This window comes from Paralichthys olivaceus, chromosome 16, assembly GCF_024713975.1.
Source record: "Paralichthys olivaceus isolate ysfri-2021 chromosome 16, ASM2471397v2, whole genome shotgun sequence".
In the NCBI taxonomy this organism is placed as follows: Eukaryota; Metazoa; Chordata; class Actinopteri; order Pleuronectiformes; family Paralichthyidae; genus Paralichthys; species Paralichthys olivaceus.
The window spans coordinates 1122615-1141405 of record NC_091108.1 but is presented as its reverse complement, the minus strand read 5'-3'; the positions used below and the strand labels follow the sequence as shown (position 1 = coordinate 1141405).

General features: G+C 47.4%; 1 protein-coding gene across 2 annotated transcripts in view; it reads right to left on the bottom strand.

Moving 5' to 3' along the window:
• adcy8 (adenylate cyclase 8 (brain)) overlaps positions 1-18303 on the bottom strand; it is a 53608-nt gene extending 35305 nt beyond the window's left edge. The window contains exon 1 of one of the 2 annotated variants that reach the window (XM_069510758.1): positions 16419-18303. In XM_069510758.1, coding sequence (XP_069366859.1) covers positions 16419-17306 — 888 coding nt within the window. In that variant the 5' untranslated portion in view covers positions 17307-18303. The remainder of the gene's footprint in view (positions 1-16418) is intronic. The other variant, XM_069510759.1, reaches the window with a different exon arrangement.
• Positions 18304-18791: the final 488 nt, after the last annotated feature.

Below are 18791 nucleotides of genomic sequence, written 5' to 3'. Positions count from 1 at the left end.
TGATGTACGGGAGTCCGCAGATATTTAAGATCTCTGATTCCAAATAAAACAAGTAGGAGCTTAAAAATAAAACTTTCCTGCGAACAACAGGATTCTGAAAATCTAAGTGATGAATAGAAGAGCGTTGTCCGTGTTCGCCCTGAGGTTGTGTGATTATACATGTGTTGGTGATAAACAACTGGTGACCTGCAGATTAGTGTGTGTACCAACCATGACGGAATGATGTGTGAACAGAGCGTCTGTGTGTTGGTCTCATGGCCTCGCGCCTCATTACGTTCAGATGTATAGACTCTTTAGATAAAATACAACATCCAGATACTGGACGTGAAACGATGCAACATGAAAGTGAGGACTGTGTGTTCATTGGTGCTGTTCTCTGACCATGACTTTATGTTTTCACTCTTTATATAGAACACGTCAAGTGTCAGCGTGACAGTCCAATAAAGACTCTTCTGTTGAACGCGGTCGCAGTCACAGATGATTTGTCGAGCATGTGGCCGACACCTCTTCATGCGGTGGTAACCCTCTGAACTCTGCAGAACAAACGTTACTCCAGTTTCCATGATGGTTTCTTCAAATGCTTCTTATCTCTAAAATCCGTAAAACTAAAAGGTTCTGTGAATTAATAAACCACGTTAAACCATTAAAGTACGGACAGCGTGTTATAAATTGAAGAAATAAAAAAGTCTGAGACGTTTTCGAACATTTTGCGAATAAAATTAAAAAAATACAGAAACATGAACTAAATATTTCTTGACTCTTTCTCTTTCTTCTCCAATCCTCCTGTACACGATGATATCAACACGTTTTCACCCCATGTAACGAAACGCAATGATGTCATCACTCGTGACCAATGGGGTGACACTGAAAACAGAGGCCTTGTCTTTCTGCTACAAGAAGAATGAATGTTCTAAATATTCCAGTTGTTGTGTAACGTTAGTCTAAACAGGGTCAGTCATTTTCTGAATCTGCTTACAAACAAAAAGTCGGGGGTGAAGGAGTGGAGGTAAACATGGAACGTCCCCCAACTGGACAAATATATTCAACATAGCGTCGGTTAGAAAGCAGGAATAATTCACAAAATCACAAACGACCAACGGACGGGTGAATTAATCGTCCTCTGTTGATTCCTGAGGTTTGTAAAGTTTCAGGCTCCGAAACACACACATCGATAAAACACATCAGTGACTCACAAACACACGGCTAAAAATATTTTTTTACATCTGAGCAGCGGAGCTGATGTAACACTCTGCAACACCGGAGTCGTCCTCCGAGAGGTTGACACGTCTCACTGAGGAAAACCCTCACTTCAACACACACACACACACACGCTCACACACACACGCTCACACACACACACACACACACACACGCTCACACACACACACACACGCTCACACACACACAATTCAAATTAGCTATTTTTAGGTAAAGTGGGCAAGAGTGAAACTGTGTTTACCTGGGGGCGTGTGCGTGCGTGCGTGCGTGCGTGCGTGCGTGTGTGTGTGTGTGTGTGTGTGTGTGTGTGTGTGTGTGTGTGTGTGTGTGTGGGGGAGTAATTACAGTCACAGACAAGTCAGGACAGGTCCTGAACATCTGCTCCCACAATCTCAACAGAACGAGTCGTATACGTGTCTGCAGCTGATAAGATGTCGATCAAAAGGTCAAGCTTCCTCCCTCAGGTGAGGAGAGTTTGGGCTTTGAAGAGCCGAAGAGCCGATGCAGCATCATCCAGCAGCTTCTGCAAATGTAGCTGCGTTTGTGTTTGTGTTGTTTTCCACCTTTACATCAGGAGGTTTGAGTCTGAATCTGAAAATGAGCAGATTTCAGGAGATAATCTGAAGTTTAGTGCCGGTCTGAAAGCAGCTTCACACGAGGCCCTCTGCAAATCATTTTATTCATCAAGATCAAATCTCTTGAAACCAGTGCTATGTTGTTGCCTCCTGTCCGGGTTTTGTGTTTTTTTCTTTCGGGAAGAGAGAAAGTGCTTTCACTGGAGGCAGGATGGTGTCACAGCTGATAAGAAGCTCAGCAGACAGTGCAGTGTCTCTGAGAGAGAAGCTCTGCTGCACTAAGAGCACAGTCAAGAGGACAAAATAGAGCATGAAGAGGGGGTTTCTGATTTGTGTCGCTCTCCGCAGCTCAGCGCTCTGTGTAGAGCGAGCTGACATATTATTCAGGGGCTTTCCTTAACTGCCCGTCGGCCCGCGCTCCTGCTGCTGTTGTGAATACCTTAAATGCTCAGATAGAGGCAGAGGCGGTTTACTTTGATGGAGATGCACATGGACAGTGGACAGTGGACAGATTCAGACTGAGGCTTGTCCCTCTGAAAACCAAAGACAGACCAACTCCTCCGTGGTGAAATGGAGCAACGCAGCGGGACGTTAAATAACACGTGTATTTAAAAAATGGCAGTGATTCCTCAGATGCTGTCGTCAAACCTCTAACTGAGCCTTGATTTTTACATTTCAACCTTGTACTGTTTAATAAATACAACTGCAATTCAGAAGATTCCAAAATAAAAAACACTTTTGGAAAGATGCAGTACGGGTCGATCGGATCGGGGGGGCACTCGGGATCTTTTTTTTGTGAGGCACATTTCAACATTTTCCCTCCATCCTCCTCGTTTTTCGTTATGTGAGCGTACATCAGATTTATACGGTTCAAAATATTGCAGACGGGGCCTTTAATGTTTTATTTATTAAGACCATTAATTAAAATGTTGTGCAGGAGCCGCAGCGTTTCACCTTAAAGAAAATAATGGTGCGAGATTTCACATTCAGAACTGGATATGCGTAGGAGTATCAGAGGATTTTTTTTTTTTTTCCTTTAAGACGCACACACACACACACACACACACACACACCGTCCTCACACTCTCCTCCCCTGAGGCTCTTCACTGTATCTCACAGAGCTGCGGAGCCTCCCAGTGCATTACGGTGTATCACTGTGTTGTTGTGAATCTCTCCCAGGACGCCATCAGCACTGATTCAATTTCTTGTTGGCCCCCTGAAGGCCTCTGCTCCTCCCACGGAGACGAAAATTAAAACCCCATAAGCTGCGGCGGCAGCTGTGGCAGCGTCCATGTTGTTTTGGAAAAGAGCAGCGCCCGCTCGCCATTAAAGGGCATCAGCGCGGAGGCCGCGGCGCTCTCATTAAAGGAAAATGCCAGTGATGTGGATGTTTTTAACGAGGCCTCATTAAGATCAGCGGCCTGGGAAGAGGCACAGCTTTACAAACAGCTACATGGAAAATAACCAGGTTAATAATAGTAATAATTATTGTAATGTCTTCAGCTTGATTCAAGGATGAGTAAGTGGCTCACTGTCACATTTAACCAGCGCTAACGACAACACACGTCTCAAACTCAAATATAGAGCTTTAAACTCCTGACCACACTTTTCTACAACGCACATTTGCAGCTCGAGTCTTCAAAACCTTTACCGCCGCACAGCCGGGACATCAGGGTCAATGTGGCTGCAACCGTCCGGATTCATGACGCGACATCATCGATTAATCACTAAATCCATGTGATGGGCGGTTGTGTGCAGACCAGTGTGTAAAAGTCAACGGTTCCCACACTGTGTGTCTGACCCTGAAGTTACGAGGATGAATCTGGACCCTGTGTTTACGTTTCTCAGCTCGTCACATCAGCTGGATGATTCATGAACCAACGCCTGGGATCAATATGTCAGAGCTATCACTTACCTTCCTGCATAATGATGAGCGCACTGATTCAGTTACGTTCACAGACGAGACTTTACACATTTAAATACGTGTGGACTCAGAGTAACAGCTACGTTTCCCCGTGTGGCACCGCCTCAGGTCAATCTGCTCTTAGTATCGACGAGTGCAAACGTGTGAGCGGAGTCGCAGAGACGAACCTCCCTGCTGCCGGCGCCGCCGCTCTCTGCAGAAAACACTCCTCTGCCAGATGAAGAGATTTATTCTGTGGCCTCGACATACACAAGAGGACAGCGAAGGATTAACTCGGCTTCACACGCTCGGTAATCGGCCGACGACTGAATGAAGACATCCCACCGTGGACACAGGCCGTCAAAAGATATCACATTTCAAATGTAACATGACATGGACGACCTCAATCAATAACACAGAGTGTGACTGCATCGTCTCACATTTTCTTTAATGCGGCGGATCCAAATCTGATGAACCTGTTTTTATGAGCCGGACAGAACCAGGACCTTTGACCTGCATAACGAGTATGATCACAAATCGAACAGCATGGTTCATTAAACAGAGACGTTCCCAGCCAAGCCGCGCCAAAATCCATCAGGGTCGATGGTTCTGCGAAACACAAAGAGGACGACATCACACAGTCCAGGACAAAAACATGTCGGTATGAAGACGAGGAGTCGAACACGCAGAGGACGCAGTCTCAACAGATGAAGACGTTGCAGAAAAAGGCAGATTTGATCGTTTTCACTTTTCCACGTCAGGCTGATCGCAGCTCTTCTTAGCACCTCCGGTGTCACAGCCCGGCTGTTTCCCGCCTCAACGTGTAAATTGGATGAATGAGATGACAACTGGGAGTCTGCAGAAGTGTGTGTGTGTGTGTGTGTGTGTGTGTGTGTGTGTGTCATCTCAAACAGGCTGTGATGAAAACCAATATGTTCTGAATATGTTTCGTGACGACGAGGCGCTGAATTCACTTTTCATATCGTCTGTGTCGCTGCAGTGTTTGAACAGTAACTCATCACAATGTTGAGGGGCACAGTACTTCATCACTGTGAACTGTACATGAAGTATATCATCGTCTTTATATCACGATGTAATCAGGCTGTGTAGTGAGTACAGGGTGAGTATGGATAGACACCACCCTGCTCTGGTTAGAGCTCGTTCCCAGCTCCTACATTTGAACATTTGAGTTCAGATTCTCTTTCTAACTCTGTGGTTTCATAACAACAACCTCTGGTCCCCGACGAACCTTCTGTACGTCGGAACAGAAGCTCTAACATCGGTGTACTTCCCCCTCTTGTTGTGGCCTTTGGCGAGGCCTCTCCCGAGCATGTGATCCTGACATTTCCCCACAGCTCAGCCTGCAGCTCTGCAGCATGCTCGTCTCTCTAATGTCACTCTACGTATGCAGCGTCTTGTTTTTCCCTCTGAGCGAGAGGCAGGACGGGACGCAGAAAGCAGCCATTGTGGTGAGCTCCACCAGCTCGCTGTGTGGCTGTAAACAACTTTGATGGATTGCTGGCTGAATGCATGCGGTCGTCGAGGGCTGACGCATACATCTGACTCATATGTATATTCTGCAGTGTGGACGGGGTGATTGTGCTCCCTCAACGGTTTCTGAGGCTGATATTTGATATTTGATCGTAGAATCCTCATCTACACGAGTCGGTGCTGTACCTGTGAGCTCCTGCTTCTCTCCGACATCAGAGAACATTTGAAACATGATAACAACGTGATTCGCACACGCATGAGAAAAACAATTATAACACAAAAATGATGGTTGAGACCATAGACAGAAATCAGGGTTGTCTTTCTTAGATGTCCCTGAGTCCTCAGGTAAGAGCTCATGATGGAAGACTGTGTTTTTTTGCCTTGTGGAGTTCTGCTGCGTTGGTTCTTGAAAGACGAGCTGAGGGTTATTATTCCCTGAACTGTCAGGGTGACAGATCCCCGGGGAGGGGGGGGGGGGGGCAGGTAGCAGCAGCCTGCGGGAGACGAGAAACAGCATCTGTGATACTGAAGCCGCTGAAGTCCAGTTTAATTCCCGGGAGACGCCGCGGTTTGTTCGGAGGCAGTGACGTCCTGTTTATTCATCCTGACGACAGAATCGTGACGTGATTGTTTTGACTGTGAATCGTAGAATCTGATTTTGTAGATTCAGGTTGATGTAAAAATGAGTTAAGGATAAATGGACGTCTGTGAATCCAGCGTCACGCTCTGAGACCATCCGCCGGCCGCTCGCTTCGCTTCGCTCCACAGACATTTGGCTGCGATGATGTCACTGCTTTGGTTCCCCCGCTGCCAGACTCTTATCGGACGTGACAGGTAGTCGTCGTGTTGTGTAATACCAGGGTGTCAGCTCGCACTCGGCCTCGAGACAAACTCACGGAGGGCTCGGCAGTTTCATCGGCAAGTGTCAAACTGCTCTGTTGGGATTGTGCAGGAAGCTCCGCACGTTCACTTTTTAAAAACAAAGACAAAGTAACTGTGACAAAGAGTTTGAGTCGTGTATAAAATCATCATCTGGAAACAATGGAGAAGTTTTCCCTCTTTGTTTTAAACTAATTTAAATGATAAATGTGCACAATTCTAATCTGTTTCTCTAAATGAATGATTTGAATTGAAAACTATTTATTCTCAGTTCATTAGTTTTCTGCTCCACAAATATTAACTGTTCACAGATTTAAGTAAAGTCTTTATTTGTCTCGTTTTTTGGATTCCTCTCTTTTTGTACAGTGAATGTGAAATTATAATATTTTAAAATCAGAAACACAATGACATATCTATTTTTATAGTGATAAAAAATATATTCAAATCGAATCATACCAGCTCAACCAGATTATAAAAGTGACCGAAAGGGTTAAATAACCGATCTTTAAAATAGTTTCTGTGTGAAACACGATGCTTTTAAAACATGGATCATGAATCAGACTTTAGTCCGACTGAAAAAAATACACAACAAGCATCAAACAGACCGGGACGACGAGAGCGATGAAGAAACAGAAGACGAGTTGTGTACAGATATTATCACTCAGGGCTGAAATAAGTCATTAACACTGTGCAGTGATTCAGGACAAACATCAGTTTCCTGTCGTGTCTTAAAGACGATTCAGAGTCTGAGCTGCTGCTGGAGGAGACTCGGGGTCAGACTAACGATTGCATGCCTAAAAAAAGGTTCTTGATGGATAAATCAATACAAGGCGCCGCCGCACTGGCAACAAACTGTTGAGACAACATTTAACAGCTTCAATTAAAGTGTGAGGTCTTTGATTGTTCCAGAAAGCTTGTCCCAGGTGGCCACCGTACAAATAAACCGGAGAGAACTCCTCAAAGACTTTTATCAGCGTGAAGTTCTTCATCTTGTTTGTGATTTTCAAACAGCAAAGACAAAGCTCGACGACCCGTGAGTGGAACAGTTCGGCTGAATCCCGTGTGGTCAAACATTTTCTCCATGTTGAAATCAGGCGTTTTCAACTGTACCTGTTGTTTTTCCACATTTCCAACAGATAAACAGTAATCCAACAGTAATCTCATTAAACGCTGACCCCAGAGGAGAACGCTGCTGCCGGCGGGAGCCCGGTACTATGAATAGATGACTGCTGCCGTGGAGTGGGTGTAAGAGTGAGGGGTTGGTAATCCCGTCTGAAATCATCCTCAATGTGAAGAATAAGCCGGAAATCACCACGACTCTGGTCTTAAAACCTCAATATGTTCTCAAAGGTCGCTGCGCATCAAAACCAGTTCAACCACTGAGGTGGAAATACAAAGACAAGACGTCACAGTCTGGTTTCAGCCCCTTGTAAAAAAAAAGAAACTGAGGAGAAGTGAAGTGGAGGCAGTTTCTTTACTTGTGTTTTTACCTCCACCAAGGATGTAATGATTTGATCTCTGTCCGTTTGTCAGTGAGTGAGTGAGAAGAATGTGGCATGAGTCATTTAATTTAGGTCTGGATCTGAATAATCGGGCAGATCCAGGAACGTTGTGTCCGCTTCTCTGCAGTTTCCCACAATTCAGTTCTATTCCATCTGATTGTGTGTGTGTGTGTGGTGCTGAAGGACCTCGTGTCTCGAGGCACTTTCCATGGTGCGTTTGAGACTTTTCACATTATTGTAGAGAACCCAACAAGCGGCACTATGGAGAGAATGTATTCAATCTGCAGGAGAAGCAGGAGGCGAGTGTTGGAGAGATTCAGACGTGTTCACACCTGAAAGATGAGAAATGTGTGTGTGCATGGAGGAGGAGGAGGAGGAGGAGGAGGAGGAGGAGTAGTTGGGGTCAAGCTCCTGACTCCATGAAGATGGATGATTCTCTGAACTGACTCAGTGATGCTGAACATGTGTATCTGCAGTCGTGACCCCGGTCCCTCCCGTCAGATCCTCACCTGCTCCTGGTCATCACTCAGCTTGTTGCGTGTTCGACCTCAGGAGCCCTCGGAGTCAGCCTGGTCACCACCCCCCCCCCCAACCACCATCCATTAAGAAAGCGCTGATTTGTGTGAGATAATCAACCTGCATGGTCCTTTAACCTCCCGACCCGGCCTCGAGCCGAGCGAGAGCTAACAGCAAGAGAAACTACAGGGAGAGGAGGACGAGGAGGACGAGGAGGTCGAGGAGGTCGAAGAGGACGAGGAGGACGAGGAGGACGAGGAGGACGTTTTAAATCTGCGCTCGTTACGAGGATCAGCTCCGGCCGCTCTGCTTTGCTACCGGTTCGTCTTTAAACCCAATTTAAGATCACGTTAATAATGTGTGTGAGGAGCTCCGTGGTTTCTCCTCCGCTCCCACCGATATTTTTCATCCTTTAATCCTCTCAACTTTCCAACAAAACAACTCCTCCGGTCTTCTGAACCCAAAGCTTTTCAGATTTTCACGGTCCAGGCTCAGAACAAAGAGACATTTTGATTTAAATTTAAAACAGCAGATTTATTTTTACTGAATCATCAAAAACCCATTTAATTGGGCACAGTTACTACTTTGTCCCTTTCTGCTTCTCTTAAAACATTTCTATCTTATTTATTTTGAAATATATTTATTACTTTCTTGTATTTTAGTGTCTCTGTCGCAGCAAATCATTGTTTTATCCTTTTATTTCTCAGTTTAATGTTTAAGGGGTTGCAGAGGTTGACACACAACCATTCACACGTCTCGAGTAAACACTCCACTGTCTTATCACCTTATATGCTGAATATTTTGTGCAATATAGTTTTATATCATATATATATATATATATATATATATAGCTATATAACACAGTAGGTGTGAATGTAAGCGTGACTGGTTGTTGATCTTGTGATACGTTGGCGACCTGTTAGCCTCTCGCCTAGCGTCCGCTGGGATCGGCGCCAACTCCTGCTACGAACGTCTCAGGATAAGTGTGATGGAGGATGGACGGATGGATGTTGGGTCGCTGTTGTGTAAAGCAGGTTCCGTCTGATCAGATGGTGAAGCTGAGATGTTTCTCTTTAGCGCTATGAATAAGAACCTAATCGTGCTTTGACTCTTTAGCGTCAGACGTGGGGCAGTTTCCTCGTAATGTTGCCGCTTGTCTCTTCCAACTATTTTCTCATTTTACAATTTAAAGTATTCAACTTCCTCAAAACCACAGCAGGAGTAAAAAAAGTTTCTTCCTTAAATACAAGTTCTCTTCCTAAAACAAGAAAAGTGAACTTTGCAAAAGTAAAACTTCTCTTCCTCTTGTCTTTGTTCTCATGACGAACACGATAAAGTTTGATTTTCTCTGCGTGCGACCGTCAAAGGACAAACACTCCTCAAACGCACTCTTTTCTTTCTCCTGCTTTTTGTTTACGAGTCAAACCCTTAATTTTGCAGCAGAAAGTTTCACGAGGACACTGACGCACTGTTTGAGTGAGGCAGCCAGAGACGCCAGATGAATGTCTGGCTGATAATGGAGGAGGAGGTGGAGGAGGAGGAGGAGGAGGAGGAGGAGGAGGAGTGTTAGTGTCCTGAGAGGTGCAGTGAGTGTGGAGGTCAGTCTCCACTGGCTGAACACGCTGGATCATAACTGACACATTTCAGGAAGTTTGAGCTTTGACGACATGATGTTAGAATAAAGTGACAGAACTTCAGTGGGAGAGAGAGACGGTGGGAAACACCTTCACGTCCTCCCGGGGGGGGGGACTGACTGTTCTGTAAAACTTTGCGTGGTGTGATTTATCAAGTCAGGACGCTCCTCTGACACCGAAACTCTCCAGAGGTTTCAGCGCCCACAGCGGCAAGTGGAGAAATGAGGGGGAGGGGCTGTGACCCTCCCAGACACACACGTTTTTCAGAATCTATAGACACGGGGCGGAAGTTAAAAATTCCAGGAGGCTTTCTGATTGGACGCAGGATGAGTCATCAAACAGAGATTTAGATGTAGAAATGCCAGGATGTTGGTTTTATAACGAGATGAACTGGATTCAACCTGGAACATGGAGTCTTTAGGTGGTGATGAGTGACGGAGCTGTTCTTATTCAGCAGATCTCATCTCATCAGGATTTCAATGTGAAAACGATGAGAACAAGTTTCCATTTCTATTCACAGGAAATGGCATCAACAGGAAATTAGAGCGGGAATAGATCAGAAAAGAGATGATGACGATGAAAGCGTCTAAATCAGGGAACATTAGTGATAATTGGATGTTTTTAAAGGTCTGATTCTCTCGACTGCTGCAGGACATCAAGTTTTCTGTCGATAAAATAATTATTTGGTGTTGTCGACACACAGCAGATGATTACACTATATTTTTAAAGTTTTTTTTTTTCCATAATGTTTAAATTACACAGTTCTCCACTTTGGCAGTTAAGCAGAGCCTCTTAGGAGCATGTTTGGCTGGGTCGCAATAACACCTGCTGATTTCTAAATGGATGAAGACTGTTTGTTTCCTGCCCTGATTCCGAGGTTCATCCGCGGCAGAGGAAAGAGACACGGAGGACGGTAAAAGCTTTTTCGTCTGAAGCAATTTTTGGAATAGTCTGAGAGGTCATGGCGTAAAAATGTCAATGGAAAACTCTGCCATTAAAAGCTCAAAAACTGCAGCTGATGGCCCTGATCCTTCATTAAATATTAAGAGCGGCTGAGTGCAGTGTCTGGTAACAGCAAGATTGTCCGAGATCAACCGCATGAAACCGGCGAGATGGAGGAGGAGGAGGAGGAGGAGGAGGAGGAGGGTGAAAGAGAGGTAAAGGAAGACGAGGCAGCGAATGATGGAGTCAGCGATTCGTCGCTCTGCACCGTGTCCCTCCTCCTGCAGAAATGATTTCTCACGGAGCTGAGTCAGAAGACGCTCGTCTGCAGAGGGTAAAGAAAGAAAAGGCAGAAAAACGCAGCAAAGAAACACGACGTCTCAAAGACAACACAAGGTCACGACCTTAACTGTGTCAGGATCAACATGGCCGCCCGTCATGGTACTCTGGGTTTTAGGAAACAGAGAGTGAACATGGGACAATGGAATCTGTCCAACAACGAGGAGGGGACATTTCAGGTTTTCATAAAGACGTGAGGATCGTTTTATTGAGGGTTACGATATCTGTCCTCCTACGACCACTTCTGGTTAAATTTACATTCAGCCATCGTTGAGTCCGGAGACAACAGGCTACATGACGAGGATCTGCTCGTGCTCGCCGTTTTTTTTTTTTAAACCACAACTGAAGCAGCTTCCTCTTCTACAGCTACACAACGTGAACTACTGCCGCTCACCACATGGAGCGTGTTCTACCTATTTAACGTAGACAACACAAAGACGTTAAGAAAAACTACTGATGACGGATAATATGGTAAAACAAACCAGAAATTAGTTAAATATAAGACGTACATTATTATTATGCCTCCCCTCATCGAGACGTTAAGACCAATAATATCGTTTTAAGAATCAAACGTTGGCTTTGATTCCTGTGATATTTTTACCAAACCCCTTTGACTTGCTTCACCATAAACCTATTCCTTGAAAATGGTTCCTTCCATCAGCACATTATCAGCCAGCGGCACAGAAACACACTGAAAACCTGATCAGTCGCTTTTCACAGAAATGCCTGAAATTGTAAAATGTAAATATAAACGTAAAGGAGGCGTCTTTGGAAAAGACAGAGGACGGGTTTGATTGTGATTGGCTTGCAGCGGTGGAAAAAAAGCTAAGCCTTTTTAACGGTAACACTCACAGAACATTTCCTTCAGGCTACGCTAACGGCGGAAGGTTAAAAATGCACGCATGTAGTCGTCTTATGAAATCCACTCTTCCCTTTTTTTCTCCTCTCTTTTCTCCTCTATCTCCTCGGTGCAGCCGGCGCTCCAGGTAAGCTGAGTTTGACCTTGAAAGAGGACGATGGAAGAACGGCTAATCGGGGGGTGCACAGCCCTCGCTGTGTGTGTGTGTGTGTGTGTGAACAGAGGGAAAGATATAGTGCTACTGACGGTTTTATAATGCTCTTAGCATCACAACAACACTCCCCTCACACCAATACACACACATTATTTGACACACACACTCCTCCACTGCCCACAGTCTAATCTGCTCTTCTGACGCCTCTGTTTATTTAACAGCACGTGAAACAGGCTAAGTGACTCCTGCACAAAGGCAGCGGTCAATACAGCAGCGTCTGACGGGGAAGACAAGAATCAAGTTCTATTCAGAGTCTTTTCAGGATGTGAAGAAAGAGAAGAAGCGCAGAGCAGGTTGATATAAGCTCATTGTGTAGAAGGTGGGGTTTGATTGTATTGGTGTGAAGGATTAAAGGAAAAGCGACGGTCAATATCGAAGCTGTAGATGGGCCCGAGACAGAACCGGGGTCGATGGAGGCTATTCTGAGTCTGACAGGAAGTATGAGAAGTGAAGAGTGGAGAGGAAGAGGAGTCTGGAAACAGGTCTGGAAGGAGAGAAGACATTTTTAGAAGATGAGAACATGGAGGGAGGGAGGATACACGTCTGTAGATCCAGTCAAATCATGACCAGACAGTTTGAAATCAATTACCACATAAAAACGAACGTATTGCTACTGTGATCGTGATCAAGGTGGCAGCTGAACGTGAATCACGATTACAACTCTGTGATTAGAGCTGCCCCTTCGTCTCTGTAGCACATTTACTTGTGTTCCTCTTCGGTCCCTCACATGTTAAAGGCGGAGGAGGGGATTTGTGGACTGATTCGTTGCCACAAACAGGAAGTGTGAGAGCTGTGTGAAGTCATCAAACCTGACAGGAAACACTTGCTGTTCAGTGTAATCAGTCAATCAAGCTTTATTTTTATAGCCCACATTCACAAATCACACTTTGCCTCACAGGGCTTAACAAGGTGCGACAAGGTTTAACAATGTGTGTTTCTGTACAGAAACGTGGTTCAGTACATGACTCCAAACAAAGAAGAAGGGATGAGCTCTTGTTCTTGTTCAGACAGACGAGGCTACGGGGGCAGATCGTAAATTAAGGCCCATATTAGCAGGTCTGGTCCAACAACACCAGGTTTTGTCCGTAAACACGGGTTCTGAAGATATAAAAAATACATGGGGCGTCACTGATGTGAAGCTTCCACATGAACACACATCCTTTGATTCAAAGCACCAGAGTGCGTCCTATAAACACAACAATATGAACGACGACGGTCACTGACCGCACCTCCCTCTGAACGTCCAGTGTGATTATATACAGTATATTACATGTTCACTCCGTCCTTAAACAAACACAATTAATAAGAGCGGATTAGCAGCGAGTCCAGTCTTCCTAACCCCAGGAGCGCAGTGTGAGCCGCCCTAATCCTGCCTCCACCGCTGCGTCCATCCAGCTGCACACACTCCACAGCAGCTCGCATGTCACTGCAGCCGCATTAAACCACACAACATGTAAGGCGCTGATCTCCGAGCGTTTTTCAGGTTGACTAATACCAGCACGCAACGTCAAAATAATCCCTCCCACCCACAGGGTTTAATACTACCCAGCAAATACTTAGAATAACGACACGAGCTGAGGCTCATCGCAGCACGAGTGGAAGCTAATTAACGGACTCAGTCAACATATCAGTGGAACATGGAAACTTTTGGAAATCTTTAAAAAAGACAGACAGGCGTTCAGCAACACGCTCTACAGGTTCAAACACGTCTCTGGGTTCAAACTGTGGTGAAACGTGAAACATGGATTTTGTTCAATGGTTCTTTCATCATTTGATTAATTGTCAGTGTGTTGAGTCACAGCTCGATTAGCGCTGCAGCTAACAGTCATTTTAATTGCTGAGTAATTTGTTGATTTTTTTTTTTCTTCATTGATCAAATAATTGTTCTGGTTCATGAAGTCTGGTTTCATGTGCGTCACAACATTCCGAGGGGACGTGTTCGGACGTCTCGATTTCCTCATTTGTGTCTCTGTTAATGATCCAGACACCAGAGAAGAGCAAACAAAGAAGCGAACGGACCTGACGGTGAAAAGTTGGAGCAGCTGATGATGAAAGAAACGACTGAATTCAAACAGTTTGAAATGAAACAATCAGCCGCTGCAGAGCGAAGTGTCAGCCTCTGAATCCAGATAACCGCCGCCTCTTTAAAACTTTTGACCTCTGACCTCTCCTCCAAGACGCTCTGCTGGGTCGCTGGCTGCAGGCGGAGCGACACAGCTGAACCACACAAGAGGGGAGCTGGGAAATCCCCCCCGAGCTACACAACACGAGTCACACAGAGCGGCCTGCAGTCAGCTGCATCACGTCTACGGTCAGCTCCCCGTCCACGCAGAGGGTCAGCTGAGACCTCGCAGTGAAGCATGATGGGATTAAGCGTGACACCGTTGGAACGACAAGGCTCTGTTCATCTGAGTGTGTGGCATGAGTAGCGCTGGTCACGCTCCCGGTCGCTGCACTGTATTTTTACGTCGCTGCACACTTGTGATATATTATCTCTTTATAATCTATCTTATTATGTCTCGGTCTGTGTGAAGCTCTTAGACTGGGACTTGTCTTTGCAGTATATAAATCAGCTCTGTGTGTTGTTACCTTCGTCCTCCTGCGATTAACAAATATTTGTATCATCGATTTATCTCTTTTCTTTTACTCAGTTGATCGCACATTCCGACAGATATTCAGTTTAACGAGATTCAAAACTGCAAGAGCGAGAAGAGCTGCAGAATTGTTGCTTCCTGTTCGACTTATCGACTAGCTTCTACTTTCAGACCAAAAAAAGAACTAAATATGAAATTAAATACGTTATCAGTGTCAAAACAAAGAGCTTGTGGCCTTGAAGTGACGACTCTGATATGAGAATGTTTATTAAGCAAAATCTGACAAAAGAACGTGTCCAATTTCTGTATTTTCTCATTGATAACACATTTCCAGGAGTTTTGTCAATTATAGTTTATTGACTTACATAACCTTTAAGTTGAAGTTGTACAGATTTTAGAGATTGATGATTCTCCAGGAAAGTAAATCACAGTAAGAGAAAACACAGGAGAAGATTTCTACAGAAGCAGGATGGTTTTATGATCATTTAGGATCCGTGTATGTTAACCGGAGGAATATCCTCTGTTCTTAACCCTCAACAAGAGGGATCCCTCTCCCAGGACGGAGTACAATGTCAACAACACATCTTTACTCTGTGTACCTGTTGATGTTGGCAGCGTATAAGACACACCACCCACACCACCTCCGTCGTGAAGCCAGTGTCTGAAACCTGTCTACTGTGTACTGACCAGCAGGGGGCGACTCCACTGGTAGTTTCTATAGAAAATGTTTCCAGTTCTCACTTTATAACGTCAGGAAACTTTGTCCTCAGGAGTTTTTGTCTCAGTCTCTAGTTTCAAGTCTTCTTCAAACAGCTGATGTTCATTTATCAGTTATGATCATTTAGAGTCAAACAGACCAGAGAGAACCGGACTGTCACCACACGAGAAAGAAGGTTTATAACATTCACCAGAAGAGGGTGCTAAGGAGAACAAAGTGTGTGTGTGAGTGTGTGTGTGTGTGTGTGTGTGTGTGTGTGTGTGTGTGTGTGTGTGTTGGACAGCTCCTGGTGCTGAAGCCTCAGCAGTCAGACCAGCCTGGTGTCACATGGTCTCATCACTGAAACTGGAATATTTAATAATGATCAGAATCAGATTCACACCAACGACAGAAACAACTGTTCTCAGATCAGCTGAAAACAAATCACGACCTGCTGCTCGAGTCTGTTCTGATCCGACTCAACATCACAGTGAAGCAACAGACACAACACCTCAGGACAAACGTACCTGGAGGAGAGGAGAGGATGAGGAGAGGAGGAGAAGAGGAGGAGAGGAGAGGAGAGGATGAGGAGAGGAGAGGATGAGGAGAGGAGGAGAAGATGAGGAGAGGAGGAGAAGAGGAGAGGATGAGGAGAAGGGACAAGATGAGGAGAGGGGGAGAAGAGGAGAGGATGAGGAGAGGAGAGGATGAGGAGAAGGGAAAAGATGAGGAGAGGAGGAGGATAGGAGAGGAGCAGAAGGGACAAGATGAGGAGAGGGGGACAAGGGAGAGGATGAGGAGAAGAAGAAGATTGAGGAGAGGAGCAGAAGGGACAAGAGGAGGACAAGGGAGAGGATGAGGAGAAGGGAGAGGATGAGGAGAGGATGAGGAGAAGGGACAAGATGAGGAGAGGGGGACAAGGGAGAGGATGAGGAGAAGAAGAAGACCGAGGAGAGGAGGAGAAGGGACAAGGGAGAGGATGAGGAGAAGTATGGGAGGAAAGATGGCGCCTCGGCCAGTGAGGCTGGAGGAGCTGAGGACAGGTGAGCGCCTACCTGGTTGGTGGACAGCTGTGCATTGTGGGAGATGAGCAGCTGCACCAGGATGTGGAGCCCCGAGGTGAACAGGCCGGCCATGATGGCCCAGTTGAGCGGCAGTGGCAGCATGCTGTAGGTGGCGAACAGGGTGAACAGCACGTAGCCCACCCCGTCACCCAGCAGCCCGTAGCCCAGCCCGGCCGCCAGGATCTGCGTGGCCATGGCCACCCAGGTGACCACGCCGCTGTACTGCAGGTAGCCGTGCGACGTGGTGTCCTTCCGCACCACCACTAAGGCACAAATGACAACCTCGATGCCCGTGAAGAAGCCCAGCAGCGTCCCCTTGATCGGGTCCATGGGGGAGGAGGCCAGGGTGAGGTGCAGCACCAGCAGGGTGAGCTTCGTCACCACGTCCAGGATGTTCATCACCACCACAGACTTGCGCCTCTGGCCCAGAAAGTAGCGCTGGTAGAGCCGCTCCAGGTCGCGGGACTTGAACGCGTTGCGCAGCGTGGGGAAGATGACGCCCCGGTACGTGTAGCCCCAGTTCAGGAAGAAGTCGGAGTTGCTCGGCGCGCAGTCGATCTGCAGGAAGCCGAGGTCGCTGCTGGCGCGCTCCGGGAACACTTTGGTCCCGCCGTTGTTGTGCCGGTCCCCCACCGACGTCCTCCCCGCCGACTGCTTCCGCGCGCCCTGGCCCGGGTCGTAGGGCTCGTCCGCCCCGACGCCCTTCACCCCTCCGCCGCTCTGCTCGTGGATGAACCGCTGCTCGGTGATGTGCCGCACCGCGTTCTGCCACAGCAGCCGCTTGGGTCGCGCGCTGCCGCCGCTGTTGCTGCTCGGTGTCCGGTTGATGGTGTACAGCTCCTCGCTCGCGCTGGAGCACCGGACCTCGGACAGCTCCATCCCCGCCGCCGCTCGTCGCCGGTGTGGCTCTCGTCTCTGTCGGTAGTGTCGGTGTGTCGTCTCCCTGCCTCCCGGGTGTGAGTTAGCTCAGCGGTTTTGGGGGAACGACGTCCTCTCGTGCGCATCGAACCGGGGGCGCGTGCTTCTCTCTCGGGTTGCGGTGAGCACGGCACGGGGCAAAGCGCGGATGGAGGTCATTGTCACGCGAACCATCCCACTGAAGAAACAGTCCCGAGTGGAAAAGCATCTCCCGGATTAACCGCGAACCGCCGCCATGAATCACCGGGCGGTGCGTCCCATCAGCGGCTCGAACCACCGTGAACCGACCGTCCGCACCATCAGGGTGCCGCGGCGTCACGGAGAAACCGGGATCCGTGAAGAGCAGGGCGGACGACCGGGTGTGAGCGGGCGTCAGGGAGGCTTCTCTCAATTAAACCCCGCGATGGCTCGTGCGTCGCAGGCACAGCTGGATCCGTTCACTCCGTCATGCTGGAGGAAACAAAGCCACGGTAACTCCCGGTGCTCTGTCACGTTCACGGGAGACGCCACGCGAGGACAAATCCAGGAAGATCCAGAGACGAAGAGAAATCCGTGTCCGGAATCTGTTTCTTTAACAAACACGCTCACACGCACGCGGGCCTGTGGGAGAAAACCCAAGAAGCATCAAGTTGTTGTTGAAGCGCGCGAGCTCCGCAGCGTCTCCATCCGCACGAGGACACGCAACACCTGTGTGTGTGTGTGTGTGTGTAGAGGGGGTGTCACAATGCCGTCCTGTACACACACTCACACATACACGCGCACACACACGCGCGCACATGTAGCTGAGCGAGCCTCCCTCTTCTTCTCTCTCCTCCTCTTCCTCCTCGGTGTTTGAAGCGTGGAGTGGATGTTCAGAGAGACACGGCGGCGCGAGCGAGTCAGTTTGACGTCACTCACCCAGTGTGTGCGTGCGTGTGTGTGCGCGCGCTCCCCCTCCCTGTCTTAACCGTCTCCTCATCCCTCTCTCCTCGTCTCTTATCTCCATTTATCCACCCCCCTCTCTCCTCCTCTCCTTTCTTTCTCTCTCTCTCCACCCTCCCCCCATGCAACATTTCTCCTTCCCTCCATATTACCCCACACCCCCCCCACCTCCTCTTTCTCCCCCTCTCCTCTGCAGCTCAACTTCAACTGTCTGGTTTCTGAAGCTTAAACTCCAGCTCTGGTTTTACTGGTTTGCTCCTTCATTTATTTTAATGCACCAACATGAGATCACATGTGAGGCGATCAACCCCCCCCCCTCCCCCCAAACGCTCCTGTCTCCAGAGCTGCAGGACGCCTCCCCCCGCCAAGTGATGTCACCTGAGTCAGAGTCACTTCTGACTGATCGTCTGAAGAGTATTAATAAAAGAAACTACACTCTGAGGTCTGTCACCAGCTAACACGTCTGAATCTCCAACTGAGCTGTCCGCGCTTCAGTTGCATTGTGGGCCATGCCTCAGTTCTCGA